At 34.2% G+C, this 13,183-nt stretch overlaps 1 protein-coding gene across 1 annotated transcript; it reads right to left on the bottom strand.

Moving 5' to 3' along the window:
- Positions 1–5,221: 5,221 nt before the first annotated feature.
- Positions 5,222–6,425, bottom strand: LOC121791811 (probable ribose-5-phosphate isomerase 1). Its single transcript, XM_042189637.1, has one exon. It carries the CDS (start codon positions 6,239–6,241, stop codon positions 5,378–5,380), a length of 864 nt encoding a protein of 287 aa, XP_042045571.1. The 5' UTR covers positions 6,242–6,425; the 3' UTR covers positions 5,222–5,377.
- Between the last annotated feature and the right edge of the window lie 6,758 nt (positions 6,426–13,183).

Genomic DNA, 13,183 nt, shown 5'->3' with positions numbered 1-13,183 from the left:
TCGGCATTCCAAAATGGAATCCTGCCCGGAGCTCTCTACAGAAAGCTCGTGGAGTGCGGTCCGCAAACAGCTCAAGAAATGTGGGACATTGCGGACCAGTTTTCCCGTGCGGATGAGGCAGACCGTCGAAAACGATCTTTAGACAGCTCATCCCGAGGAGACGAAAAGAAGCCCGATCATAGCGATCAGAGGCTTCCTCGCCGAACTCCTTTTGAAAGAATTCAAAGGGCACCGGTGCAAGGCAGATTGGGACCACGTCTCAATCCTGAGAAGCCGCCCGCTCAGTTCGTACCCTTAAACAAGTCAAGAGTGGAAATTTTCGAACTACATTCGATATGTTCGAGAAACCAAGGCGGATGACGAAATCGGCCGCGCGGCGACCCCAGGATCATATTGCTCCTTCCATCAAGCCCACGGACACGATACCGAGGAGTGCCGAGATTTGGCTGCAGGTATTGATGTTCTTGTGAAAACAGGAACGTTAAAAAAATACCAAAGCAAGCAGCCGAAAAAGAACAAAAGGCAGAGAGGTGCGAACTGCAATCCTCAGGATCCGAAAAGGCATGAGGATCCCGAAGACGACGACGAGCCGCAATACGATGGAGTAATCCTGACTATTGATGCTCTCCTGCCGGGAAGACTAAGTCGTCCCTAAAAGCAGAACGCAGAGGTTCCAATCAAGAGGAGCCAACACATAAAAGGCTGAAGAAAGACGAAGTGATTACATTTTCAGATGCCGATCCCGTCCCAGCCATCTCTCCTCACCAAGACGCTATTGTCATTCAAGCCGGAGTGGCAAACAAACTGATCCACAGACTATTTGTGGATACAGGAGCGTCAGTCAGCGTTCTTTTTAAAGAATGTTTTGATAAAATGGAAGTGGATCCAGCTCGGCTCAGTCCGGCTCCACTTCCTCTGAAAAGTTTCGCCCAGGAAGACACCCGCCCTGAAGGTATTATCAGCCTTCCGATCACGGTGGGAAAAGCGCATACAAGCTCCAATACGATGATCGAGTTCTTTGTGGTAAAAGCTCGGTCCCGTACAACATCATCCTGGGGAGAGACTGGCTCAACACAGTTCGGGCCGTTTGCTCTACTTATCACCTCACCATCAAGATCCCCACTAAAGGTGGATAGCGGTCATCCGAGGTGATCAAAAGAGAGCAAAAGAATGTTTGCAGATTGCGCTTAAAAGTGCCGAGCAATCAGTTCGGCACCATCAAGCATAGCAATCACAGCAACCGGAGTCAGAGGCAAGCGAGATGGCCGAAGTCACTTCAGAGCCGAACTCAATGACCGTTCGGTTATACGATGACGATCCATCCAGAACGGTCAAGATCGGCTTCGCGGGAACGCCTCTACTCCGAGAAAAGACCATTCAGCTCCTCAAGGAGTACAAAGATGTCTTTGCATGGTCTTCGTTGGACATGACCGGAGTGCCCCCCGAGGTAATCAATCATCGGTTAAATATTGATCCTTCAATCCGGCCAGTAAAACAGAAGCAAAGACTCTTTGCGGCAGAAAGAAGCCAAGTCATCCATGACGAAGTCCGCCAATTACTAAAAGCGGATGTACTATTCGAGGTGAAATATCCTTCGTGGGTGGCCAATCCTGTCATGATCAAGAAAAAGGAAGGAGGATGGCGGATGTGCATAGATTTTACCGATCTAAACAAGCACTGTCCTAAAGATTGCTATCCCCTTCCGAATATAGATAAAAAAGTAGAAGCTTTGATCGGTTGGCTTTTACCGAGCTGTAGGCTGAGGCCGAACTCTTTGGTCATGCCGAACTGATACTCTTTCTTGGGCTTTGTGCTGGCTTGTTTAGTACGTACTCCATCATACACCACTTTTAATTAGTTGCTAGTTATACCACTTCTATAAGTAGAGTTGTGTCTAAATTTTCATTATACAAAAACAATGTAAAGTAATTGAAGTATTTTTCTTTCTTTCAATCAACTTACGTGTAGATGTACCTGTCAAACGAAATATTGGGATGGGATGATATGAAATGAGGAATAAAGAAATAAAAGTTAAATTAAAAAGAAAAAGTTATGGTCGATGTCATACAAGTTTATGGTGTCATCATCACCGTATCTTATGGTGTCATTATATTCACTTAATTTGGACTTTATCATTTTTCTAAAATAAAATATAAATTGGACTTTATCACATTAAAAGCCAAAATCTATGAGGGGCCCAATTTTGTGATGAAATCATACTACATTATTGTTCCCAAAATATCCCTTCTTGAATTGCTCAATTATTCTTGAATATAGGCTTATTATATTTCCCATCAAGATTCATGGCTTCCATAAAATAAGTTAGTACTACTATATCTTAAATTTCACAATTCTAAAATTTCTATTACAATCTATAGAATTTGATCAACTAATACATAAAATATGTTAAACCATCCTCCTAAACTTTCAAGTACCGAAAATTATACTTTTATTTTAATTTAAATACTAATTTATCAAAGTCGATAATTCATGATAAAATTGGTTGAATTCCACATCCAATTGAAGAAACCATTTTTTAACTTTTGTAACCAAGCCTACGTGACTCCAAATCCAAGAAATGATTCTATTATAAATTATTACTACCGATAATATAAAAAATTAAATTAGATTACGATTTGCACGTATAAACTTAAAAGATCATAGTAAGATAAAGGAAATTGGAATTAACAATAATCCTTTGGTATGTGTAATTCCTGATTAATAAACTTAAATTATACCTTTATGAATGAAATTTATAAATTATACTAGTAGAATAAAATGAATAAATATATTAAAAATATGGTTTGAAGCCGCTTTCAATGCCTTGTGTCATGTAAGCGCAATTACATGCTTTATTCATTCATTTATGCAACTTTTTTCACTTTACTTTCCCTTTAATTTCGGGCCTTTATTTTTTCACTTTTTATATTTGTTTCCAATGCATATGCATGTTTATTAATGATTAAGCAAAGTATAAGTCACTTGCACAAGCACACGATCAAATTGGACGAACATGCAAAACAAAACATAATTAAATCAAAAGCATAATGTTCGTTTCTTCCATATCACCTAAGGCATAAATTAGAGGTTTATATAATCGAGTAACACACATCTCTTTCTTGATAAAATCCTATGTTTTGATAGATATTTCATCATTTTTGTAAGTGTTTTATTTTCAAGTTGGAAATGTAGGCATTAGATAAGTAGTAGATGAAAACAAATATTGACTCATAATAATGGATCCCTATAGATTACGCAATCATTTATTGAACATGCCTAATAAGTTGGATTGCTTCTACGTCTTCAATTTTGTCAAATTAAGTTGTTAGCATCAAAGTTAGGTCGGCTACATTTTATTCAACTTTCACACGGATTGAAATTTTTTAATATATTTTTAATGAGAATAATAGTAGTTTCTTATTTACTTTGTGGTAACTCAAATATCCGAAATATTGATTTGAAGAGAAAATATCTTATCAACAAGTTGTGTTTTATTGTAGCACAAAGTGGTGTTGCATGACAAAACCGCATCCTTTTCCCATTTCTTTTTCTATCTTACTTTTAATCTTCCTTTTTCTTTATTCTTTTCCTTCTTTCCTTCAACCGTGAAGGAGATATGTCTAACTTATTTAGGCTCGTGAAAGACGTGAAATTTAGGGTTGGAAGAGAATTCACGGATTTCGAAGGATGTCAAATGAATTTTGCAAAATTGAGTAATTACATGGTTAAATAAAAACAAAAATTGCATGTTTACATTATTTTATTATAATATTTCATATTTTAATTATGTAGCTTTTATAATTGTAATAAGTGTTATTTTTAATTTAAACTTTAAGTTTGTATTTTTATTTGAAGTGTGTATTTTTGAATTAAAATAATTTATTACTAATTTTATAAATTGCACAATTTAAATAATATAGTATAAAAATATAAAATTGTAGACTAGAGTACTTATGCAATAGAAAGGTAGATGTGACCGACACGTGGTTGAATTTTTATTTACGTGAGATTAGTAACATTAATACAAAACACTAGAGCCTACCTAAAAAGTTTTCTTTACGTTTTTCATAGCATACATTTTTTTGCCAATGTAACATTAAATTTTAAAGATCATGTCACATTGAATTGAATCCTAACTATTGACCTCGAATATGAAGTATTCTACACTTAGGTCAACACACATACATGCACCTTGAATATGGAGTATCTTTGATTATTTTTATTTTTTTTACAACATACTCCTATTAAAAACCAAATCTTTGGTTTTATTCGGGTTTGGCGGTGGGTTGTTAAAGCCCAATACCAATTGATAATTTTCTTGAAGAAATAAACGGGTGATATTGTAGTGGGCCTAGTGGGCTTGATAATTTATTCGTAGCAATTTCAGAATAGCACTATGTTGGAAATCTTTGTATGTATATATTTTAACTTTAGTTGCATGATGCCTTTTTATTTTAGTTGCATGATGACCTCATCAAATATTCAGTGTTCGCCTTTTCAGACATTTTTTTTTCAGGAAAATTATTATTTAAATTATAATTTTTAATTAACATTCTAGTTAATTTTATAATTTATAAAAATAGCTAATTTTCTATGTGGTTAAAATTTATAACGAATTTATTGTGATTTTTATACTTTTTGTCATTATATCTTCACCAATAACATAATAATCATCTAAAATTTACCATCATAAAGCAAGGAGCCAAGGAGTACTAAATTTATCTTAAATTTAACCAAAAATTATTATTTAAATCAAATTTAATAAAAAATTTAATTATATAGGACAATTGAAAAATATTAAATATGCAAAAATTTAGAATTTAATTAGTTATTTTTTTAAGTTATGCATAAGTCAACTAAAAATTGCAATTTAAATAACAATTTTTCCATTTGTTAACATTAGTTTGAAGTGTAAAACTTATTTTTTGTACTGTGTGAACAATATATTCATCATAAACAAATAGACAAAAATATGGACTGAGGAAGTAAATAATACTACCAAAAGATTTTGGCCTAGATTCTTTCATCTTCATGTAGGAAAAAAAAAACAATGAATCTAACAACTACTTTAACACTAAGTAGAACAAAACAACATATTGATCGAAAGGAGCACCTCAGTAAATCAAGAATCCCAGAATAACAATTTGCTCAATAAATTCGAAACTTTCCAAAATTCAAGAACTTTATGAATATAAAAATAAAATAATCTGGATCATGTAAATTGGCATCAATCCTTGTTATAAATACCAGAAAAATCCCACCTTTTTCATAGTTAAACGACAAAAGTTAAATAAATAAGCTTCCTAATCTTCCTACCAAAATTTCATCCATAGAAATAGGAGCGTAAATAAAAAATCCCCAAATCAATAACCCTAATTTATAACCCTTTCCTCAAATCGCTGTAGCAAAAATAATCCAGCTCAATCTCATTCCCTTTCTTCGTCTTGATCGTGACGCCGTCGACTCCGGCGATAATCACAGAGGTTGCTAATCCGATAAACATCCCGTGATCGACGATTCCAGGAAGCCTCAACACCGCATCGCTCGCCCTATTCAAATCCCCAATTTCCTTCTCGAAATACAAATCAATTATGTAATTGTTGTTGTCAGTCACATAGGGCTTTTTCCCGCCGCCCTCCGCCGCCGCCTTCCGCAGCTGTGCTACACAGCCGGCGTGCGCGAATAGCGCCTCAAGCCTCTTCAGCGAATGGCTCCAGCTAAACTGCACGACCTCAACCGGCATTGCGAGCCTGCTTCCGCCGACGTATTTCACCAATTTCGATTCGTCAACAATCACGATGAATTTCTTCGCGACAGATTCCACCATTTTCTCCCTCAATAGGCTCCCTCCGCGCCCCTTAACCAAATTGAGCGAGGGATCGACCTCATCCGCGCCGTCGATCGCCAAATCGACGACGGGGTGGGAGCCGAGATCCGAGAGGGGGATGCCGAGCGAGACTGCCTGCTCGTGCGTCTGCGTTGACGTCGGCACGCCGACGATGTTTTTCAGCTTCCCCTGGCGGAGGAGCTGCGCGATTCGGTCGACGGCGTGCTTGGCCGTGGAGCCGGTGCCGAGCCCCACCACCATGCCGGATTTCACGTGCTCGACGGCCTTGTAAGCGGCGATCTTCTTCAAATCGTCCTGCGTGAGGGCAACGGCCTGCAGCGGCGGAGGCGCGGCGGGGCCGACTAGCTTCGGCTGCTCCACCGCGGCGCGGGCGATCCGTTGAGCAATGGCCATGGTGGCGAATTGGGATTGAGAAATTGAAGTTTGGATTTGGTTTTGAGGAGAGGAATTTGGAATTGTGTGGTGGAGAGAGAAGATATTGTGTTTGTGGAAATGTTTGTGTGAGGAGAGGGATTAGGGTTGGGGGTGGGATTTTATAGATGGAAAGGAGCGGCGGCGATTGGGGGAATGCGGAGGACAGGGAAAGCAAGTGGAGGCGTGATTTTGGATAGGGGTGGCGGGATAAATACATAATTCATACAAAATTTATCACTTTTATTTTATATTAGTACAAAAGTTTGAATTTGACATAAATCATACAAAAAGTTTATTTAGTGTTTCAATTTAGTATATTCCGATATACTCCCCCTGTCCCATTAGAAATGAAACGTTTTCTTTTTTGGTATGTCCCATTAAAAATGAAATGTTTCTAAAAATGGAAACAATACTCTCTCTACTTTTTCTTCTCTTTTACTTTACTCTCTCTTCATTAACTCACAAAACAACACTACATAAAATCATGTGCCGAAAAGCAAATGTTGCATATTTAATGGGACGGAGGGAGTATGTGTTTAAACAGCGTTAACTCTTTGTCTATATGAAATACAAAATGTTTCATCGTTGTTTCATGTTGGTACAAAAGTTTTTTGATTGTTTCATATTGATGCAAAATTTTTATCATTGTTTCATGGTTTATATGTCATATAAGTAAAAAGTTAACATCATTTAAACACATATAACGGAATGTACTAAATTGAAACACGAAAGAAACTTTTTATACTATGTCAACTTCAATTTTTTTTGTACTAATATGAAACAAAAATAACACATTTTTGTATGAGTTTTGTATTTACTGAGTGGGGAGATCTCGAATCTATTAGGATATGACAATTATTGGCGCAATCTACTTATTTTTTATTATTATTTTTAAATATTATTATGATGTCTCTAGTTTCAAAAATAAAATTATACTAATATGTCTAGAATATTTTATTAGGGTAAAGAATAAGATTTTATCATGATGTCTCTAGTTTCAAAAAGAAAATTATAATATCTCTAAATAATTTACTAGGTTAAAGAATAAAGTTTTATTATGATGTCTCTAGTTTTAAAAAAAATTATAATATCTCTAAATAATTTACTAGGTTAAAGAATAAGGTTTATTATGATGTCTCTAGTTTCAAAAAAAAATTATAATATCTCTAAAATATTTTACTAGTCTAATAAATAAGATAAGAATATATGGAAGTGTACAATATGTAAGGACACATTCTATCGTGTGTTCGTGCCCGCTCACTATGTACGTTGGTCGGAGTTTGATTCGAATACGGTTTGAGCTCTGTTCAAACTCATCCCATAGATAAAACAAGATTGTTATATGTGTAATTTTTAGTATATACATAAAAATTATTGTTATTACGAAGAAAAGAGATTGCGTTATGTGATTTGTTCTTCTACATGTATTAAAGTAACTTACTTATAGTATGATATGTATTATACCTACACTAAAGTGCATTCATCGGGTCTCTAGGTCGCCTTATTGGAGATCATGAAGCCTCGAATTTCTACTAGGCTTTTCACCTATTTTGATAAATTATTATTGGGGTGAGACAAAATGACCAAAATTTAAAAAGTTTGGGTTCTAATAGAGTTGAATAAGAGACATTTGATCTCAGGTATTAATCATTGTATTCACCGTTGTACTCTCGTACTAATAATTCTTACTTATATGTTAGGACTAGCAAAGGAATTAATCTAAAAACGTGTTTAAAATGTGATAAACATGTAATTTCATCACTTCAACATACGATGATACAATACTTTTCAAATGGTTGAAACTTCATTCTCGGGGAAAAAAGTGAAGAAGGGCAACATTTATAATGTTTTAAGATATTCAATATACTAATAAGGGGTTGTTCGGTTTGCAAGATTGTATCCGAGATTAAATTTGTTGTGTGTTTGGTTCATGAGATTCAACCCCACAACTCAATCCTAGATGGATAATCATGGGACAATTAGTCATAGCTAACCCATTATGACTAAAATAATCTCACAACTCAATCCTAGATTGTATTTTGATATTATTTTATATTGGAAACCGAACACCATCTAAGTGGATTGACATCCGGATTTTGGAGGTGAATGAGAACCATCCAACAAGCAACAAAAAACATGCTTTGATGCTTTGATGGGCCACTTGTGTTTCCTTATTCTAACTTGGTTTTATGGCTCGTATTAATTCTAACGTATGCAATTTGTGGGGTGTTTGTTAAAAGGGGTCCCAAAAAAACACACTGTAATTTAATTATAAAGTTTATACGACGTATTTTTAATTATTTGATCGATAGAGGAATATTTCGCCTCGTATCACCGACAATCGCGTATAAATGCGTGTGATTTACCAAGAAAAAGGATAGGATCATTGTTTTTTTATTGTACCTCAAATTTTAGAAATCAACCCATTATATCAGTTGATTTTTTTTTCAAAAATCAGCCCATTGCTTAGGAGTTTGGCAAAAATCTACTCCAAAAATCTGAATACTCCCTCCTCACATCACATGTGAGGTCAATTTACCAAAAATAGAGGCAAACATTTTATTGCAATGTATGAAATATTTAATTATTTATATTCTTCTATAAATTTTTATTAGTATGAAAATGAACATGAAAAAGATGGCCAATTTGACTAGTGCATTTTGACCAAGATGCTAATGAGGCTAAACCCACGTGTGCCAAATCTAATTCCAACTGCTTTTGTTCTAATCTTTCATAACTTGGACTTTCAATAGCAAACGTCAATTTTGAAGTCCAAACAATTCATTTTTCAACCTAGATTGTTTAGCAACTTTATACAGCAATTTATTATTTTTTATTTTTTAATACTACATCATTGAGTACTTTATCTATAACCCCCCTAGCTCCCCAATAAGTGGTGACTCTGATCCAAGAAATTTGAATGTGTATCAATTTGAAGTTTTATACTGGAATTTTAGTTAGGTAATGCTATTTTTACTTTAGTGTTTTTTAAATAATATTTGTGTTTTAATCAATGCTGAAGTATTTGTTTTACGATTCAAAAAGATAAAATAATTGGCTATTTAAGTTGTGCCAAAAAATGAGGCTGATCTTACTGTGGGTGTTTTGGCTGAAGTAAAAAATACTTGATGGGTCAAGTGGAAAATGGATCGTGACTAATGTGGGTGATTGAATCTTGATTAGGAACTCGATAACTCTAACGTAAAGAATTGATATGATAATTGCAAAAAGGGAAGTCTTTGTGTACAAATTGTTTAACAAAAGAAAAGCTAAGCAGAGAATCTTTTGTACAAGATAAAGTCTAAGATGTTGAAAGGAGTCATCTTCCCTAATAATTGACTCGATTTTTGCATGTTTTGTCGTTAGTAGAGCAAATTCATGTGATTAAGCGTAATTATATAAATTAAATAAAGATGAAAGAGGCCATATGATTTCGGCTCACTTCAAGCACATTATGTATTGATTTATTGTTTGAAGGCCTGAAATGCTATCCAGCCCATTAGATTCTAACCGGGTCATTTTCAACCCAACTTAGTGTGGGCTACAATAATTCCAAATTTATAAAATAAATCACTCCTAAGCCCAGCCTACTCATCCATGGGCCTGGGTCTAAAATTGTCCAGCTCAATCTATTTGACAACTCTTTTAACTATATTTTCTTTTTTTAGAAACTAAAACACTCAATTTTCAAGTTTAAAATCTTTTCAATTATGACATGAGAATAAAGTAAAAGTGAGAATTACTTTTTGTATAAAATAGAAATGACTCAATTAACTTGAAACTTTTCGAAATAGAGAAATCACTCTATTAACATGAAACGGAAGGAGTACTATCAAATAAAGAACATATTTTATTCATTTAATTTTAGAATAAAGATAATGGTTTTGCACATCTATACAATGATTGGTCATAAAATAAAATAAAATTTCAAGAATTGTCACAAAATTGTGACTAAATTTAACCCAAACGAATCCGCACAAAACAGCCACCAAATTGTACAGCACCACAGCCACGAAGTTGGCACACTCAAAGCGAGAAATACAAGCACCCCAAGCGCAATACCGGGCCTCGTGTCCATCAACCAAGCCTGCAGTCGGCCCACCACGTCGCAGACGATCGCATCATACCCCACGTACACCCGCCTCTCCCACTCCATCCATTCCCTCGGCAGCTCGCAATCGGCCTCGTTCATCTTCATCTCGTGGATCCTTTTCCGCAACACGATCATGTCTCGTCCACCCTCTCCCGTGGCCCCGGGCTTCCCTCCTCGTCGCACGGACCATTAGTCCTCTAGGCCTTTTAATCGAGTTTGAACTGAGGTTCGAGCTCGATCTGGTCTTGGAGAACAAATCGAATGTTTGGAGGAATGAAGTTGATGACATGTTTAAATTGTAGCGTGGAATTTGATTTTGATGGAATTTATTGATTGATTGAATGATTTGTGCAAAGTGTGGGTATAATTTGTGCAAAGTGTGGGTGTATTTATAGTTTGAGTTTGCATAATGATTAAGGAAATAGTCGTTTGATGGGCATGTGACAAGAATTATAAATGAACATCTTAAGTGAAAACGTGTGTTGCTGTTTCTGACAACGAGCCGACTCTGGCAGAAACAAAACGCGTTTTTGCAAAGATTGATTCTGCGCTTTTACGTGAAATGCCGGAAAGAATCTAGCAATCTGAGTAATAATTTATCATTTGTTAGTTAGTTTTATTGATTTTGAGGAATAAAAGTCAAATTGTTGCTTGACATAGTCATTATTTTCCACTTAAAAAAACATTGAGAAAATAATTATTATAATCAACAATATTAATATTATTTTACCGAATTGGTACAATGAATCTGCACTATAATCCATCTAATTTCCTAATTAGATCGATCATCGAAGGTTCATAAAACTAATGCAGATGCAGAAAAAATATTGATAGAAGTTCCTAATGAACCTATTTACCTAAATTCATATATACACATTAAATTAGCATTAATATCATTTGTTTAACATTTTCTTCTTTCTTTTATTCATACCAATTCTTAAAGGAAAAGTTCTTTATTTAATTTTCTCATTCTTTATGGAACTCTGTCTTTCTTAATTAATTTTTCAACCTCCAGCAATTTATTTTATAATAACATTAATTTAGTAAATTCTGAATATCAGTTTCAACGACAAATTCATCAATAGAATAAAATAAAGAGGTTGATGATGGGTACGTAAGATTAATCCAATTATTAACACTCCTACTTTTCATTTGACTTAAAAAAATATATTGTTATATATTCATGTAAATATTAGTAATTGCTATCATATTTTTAAAACACTAGAAAGTGTGTTGTGTGAACGTCAAATTTATAATGAATAGAGAATCAATATTACTTTATTAATACATGATCCCAGCTTATGTTATTGTGCTTGATAATTCTAGCTAGTCTATATTAGATTATTAGTATAATTTTCCGTACGGTTTATCTAATTTTGTTAATTAATTTGTTCTTTGCATGTAATTCAGTTTTGTGGAAGTTCGAGACGGTTTGGGTATTGAATTTTAATACTATTTGACTAAATTTATTTTGGTCGGCAAATTGTTTAATTGTTTGGATCTTGCCTGCATCTAGATTCTAGCTTCCAACTGCTACCAAATCATACATTATTTAATATAAATGTTTATATAATCAAATAATTTATAAAAAAAGGATGAAGTATTTTAGTAAATAAATAGACGGTGCAATTAAATATAAATGGAATATGTGCTTTATTACATGTCACAACAGAGATGGTGACTCGTTATATGAATCTTTGAAAACTTCTCACCTCTTTTTATTCCTTTTTTATAATAATATTCAGATATAAGCTCTCAAAAATTGTCCTCTTAAAAATAATAGTTAGTAGATAATTATACTACACTATTTTTGGGTGACAAGTTGTATCTTTTTGCTATACAAAATTATTCATAATGTCAACGCTACTAGATGTATAGTAAAACAAGTTGACAATTATTCACTAAATGGACCAAATTAAATGAACACTATTAATTAATTGTTTCATGCAATGTTTCTTTGTGTTGACATTCAATGAACTAATAAAAAAATCAATATTACTAGTATTGAATTAAGGTGGGGTATGTGTTGATAGATTTTAGGAACATGAGAGCGAAAGGAGAATCTACCCATAACTACTTGATAAAAATGAATATTTATTCAAATTAAAATAATGGAATAGCTAATAAATGTCCATTTAATCAACCATTTTGTACGAAATAGTCTCAAAACTTTAATTGAACATTTCACTAACTTAAATTGAATGTTTGAATAGATCATACTAATATTAATTTACATTAAAATGCTAAGTAAATAGGACAATACAATAGCCAAAGATGTTGATGAACTAATCAACAAAACATCAATCACTCCCAAAACTAAACTAGGTCTATTATTCATCATTAACATTTGCACAATCCCTACAAAATCATACACATCGGTTTCATAATTCTCATACCATTCCTTCCCTCTCTCCAAATGATTCTCTCCTTCCTTCATCTCCATTTCTTGAATCCTCATCTTCAAAACAATCATATTTTCATCCACGAGTCTGTAATCTCGTCGATTCTGCCTGTTACCATCGTTTCCCATTGCACGAACCGAAGTTGAAGCTCTCCCCCGTCCATTTCCAAGCCCTTTTGGAAAGGTCGAAATAGAACTTGGGGGCGATAAGATTTGAACCCGAAAGAAAGTTGATACAACTGAAGTCATCTGATTTAACATTCTTGATTTTTTTTCTCAAGATAGCTATATTTCCAACTGAAATATATTGTGATAGTATAAAGTAAATTATTGATGAAATTTAGTGTGGTGGTGGAGCTTGTTTATATAGTAGTAGAAGCAATCTTGGATAGGAAGGAATAGGATAGGATAAAACGTGTGATTGTGA

The sequence above is a fragment of the Salvia splendens genome, unplaced genomic scaffold, assembly GCF_004379255.2.
Source record: "Salvia splendens isolate huo1 unplaced genomic scaffold, SspV2 ctg922, whole genome shotgun sequence".
NCBI lineage: Eukaryota > Viridiplantae > Streptophyta > Magnoliopsida > Lamiales > Lamiaceae > Salvia > Salvia splendens.
Note: the sequence above shows the minus strand (reverse complement) of the source record. Positions and strands in the feature narration are given on the sequence as shown.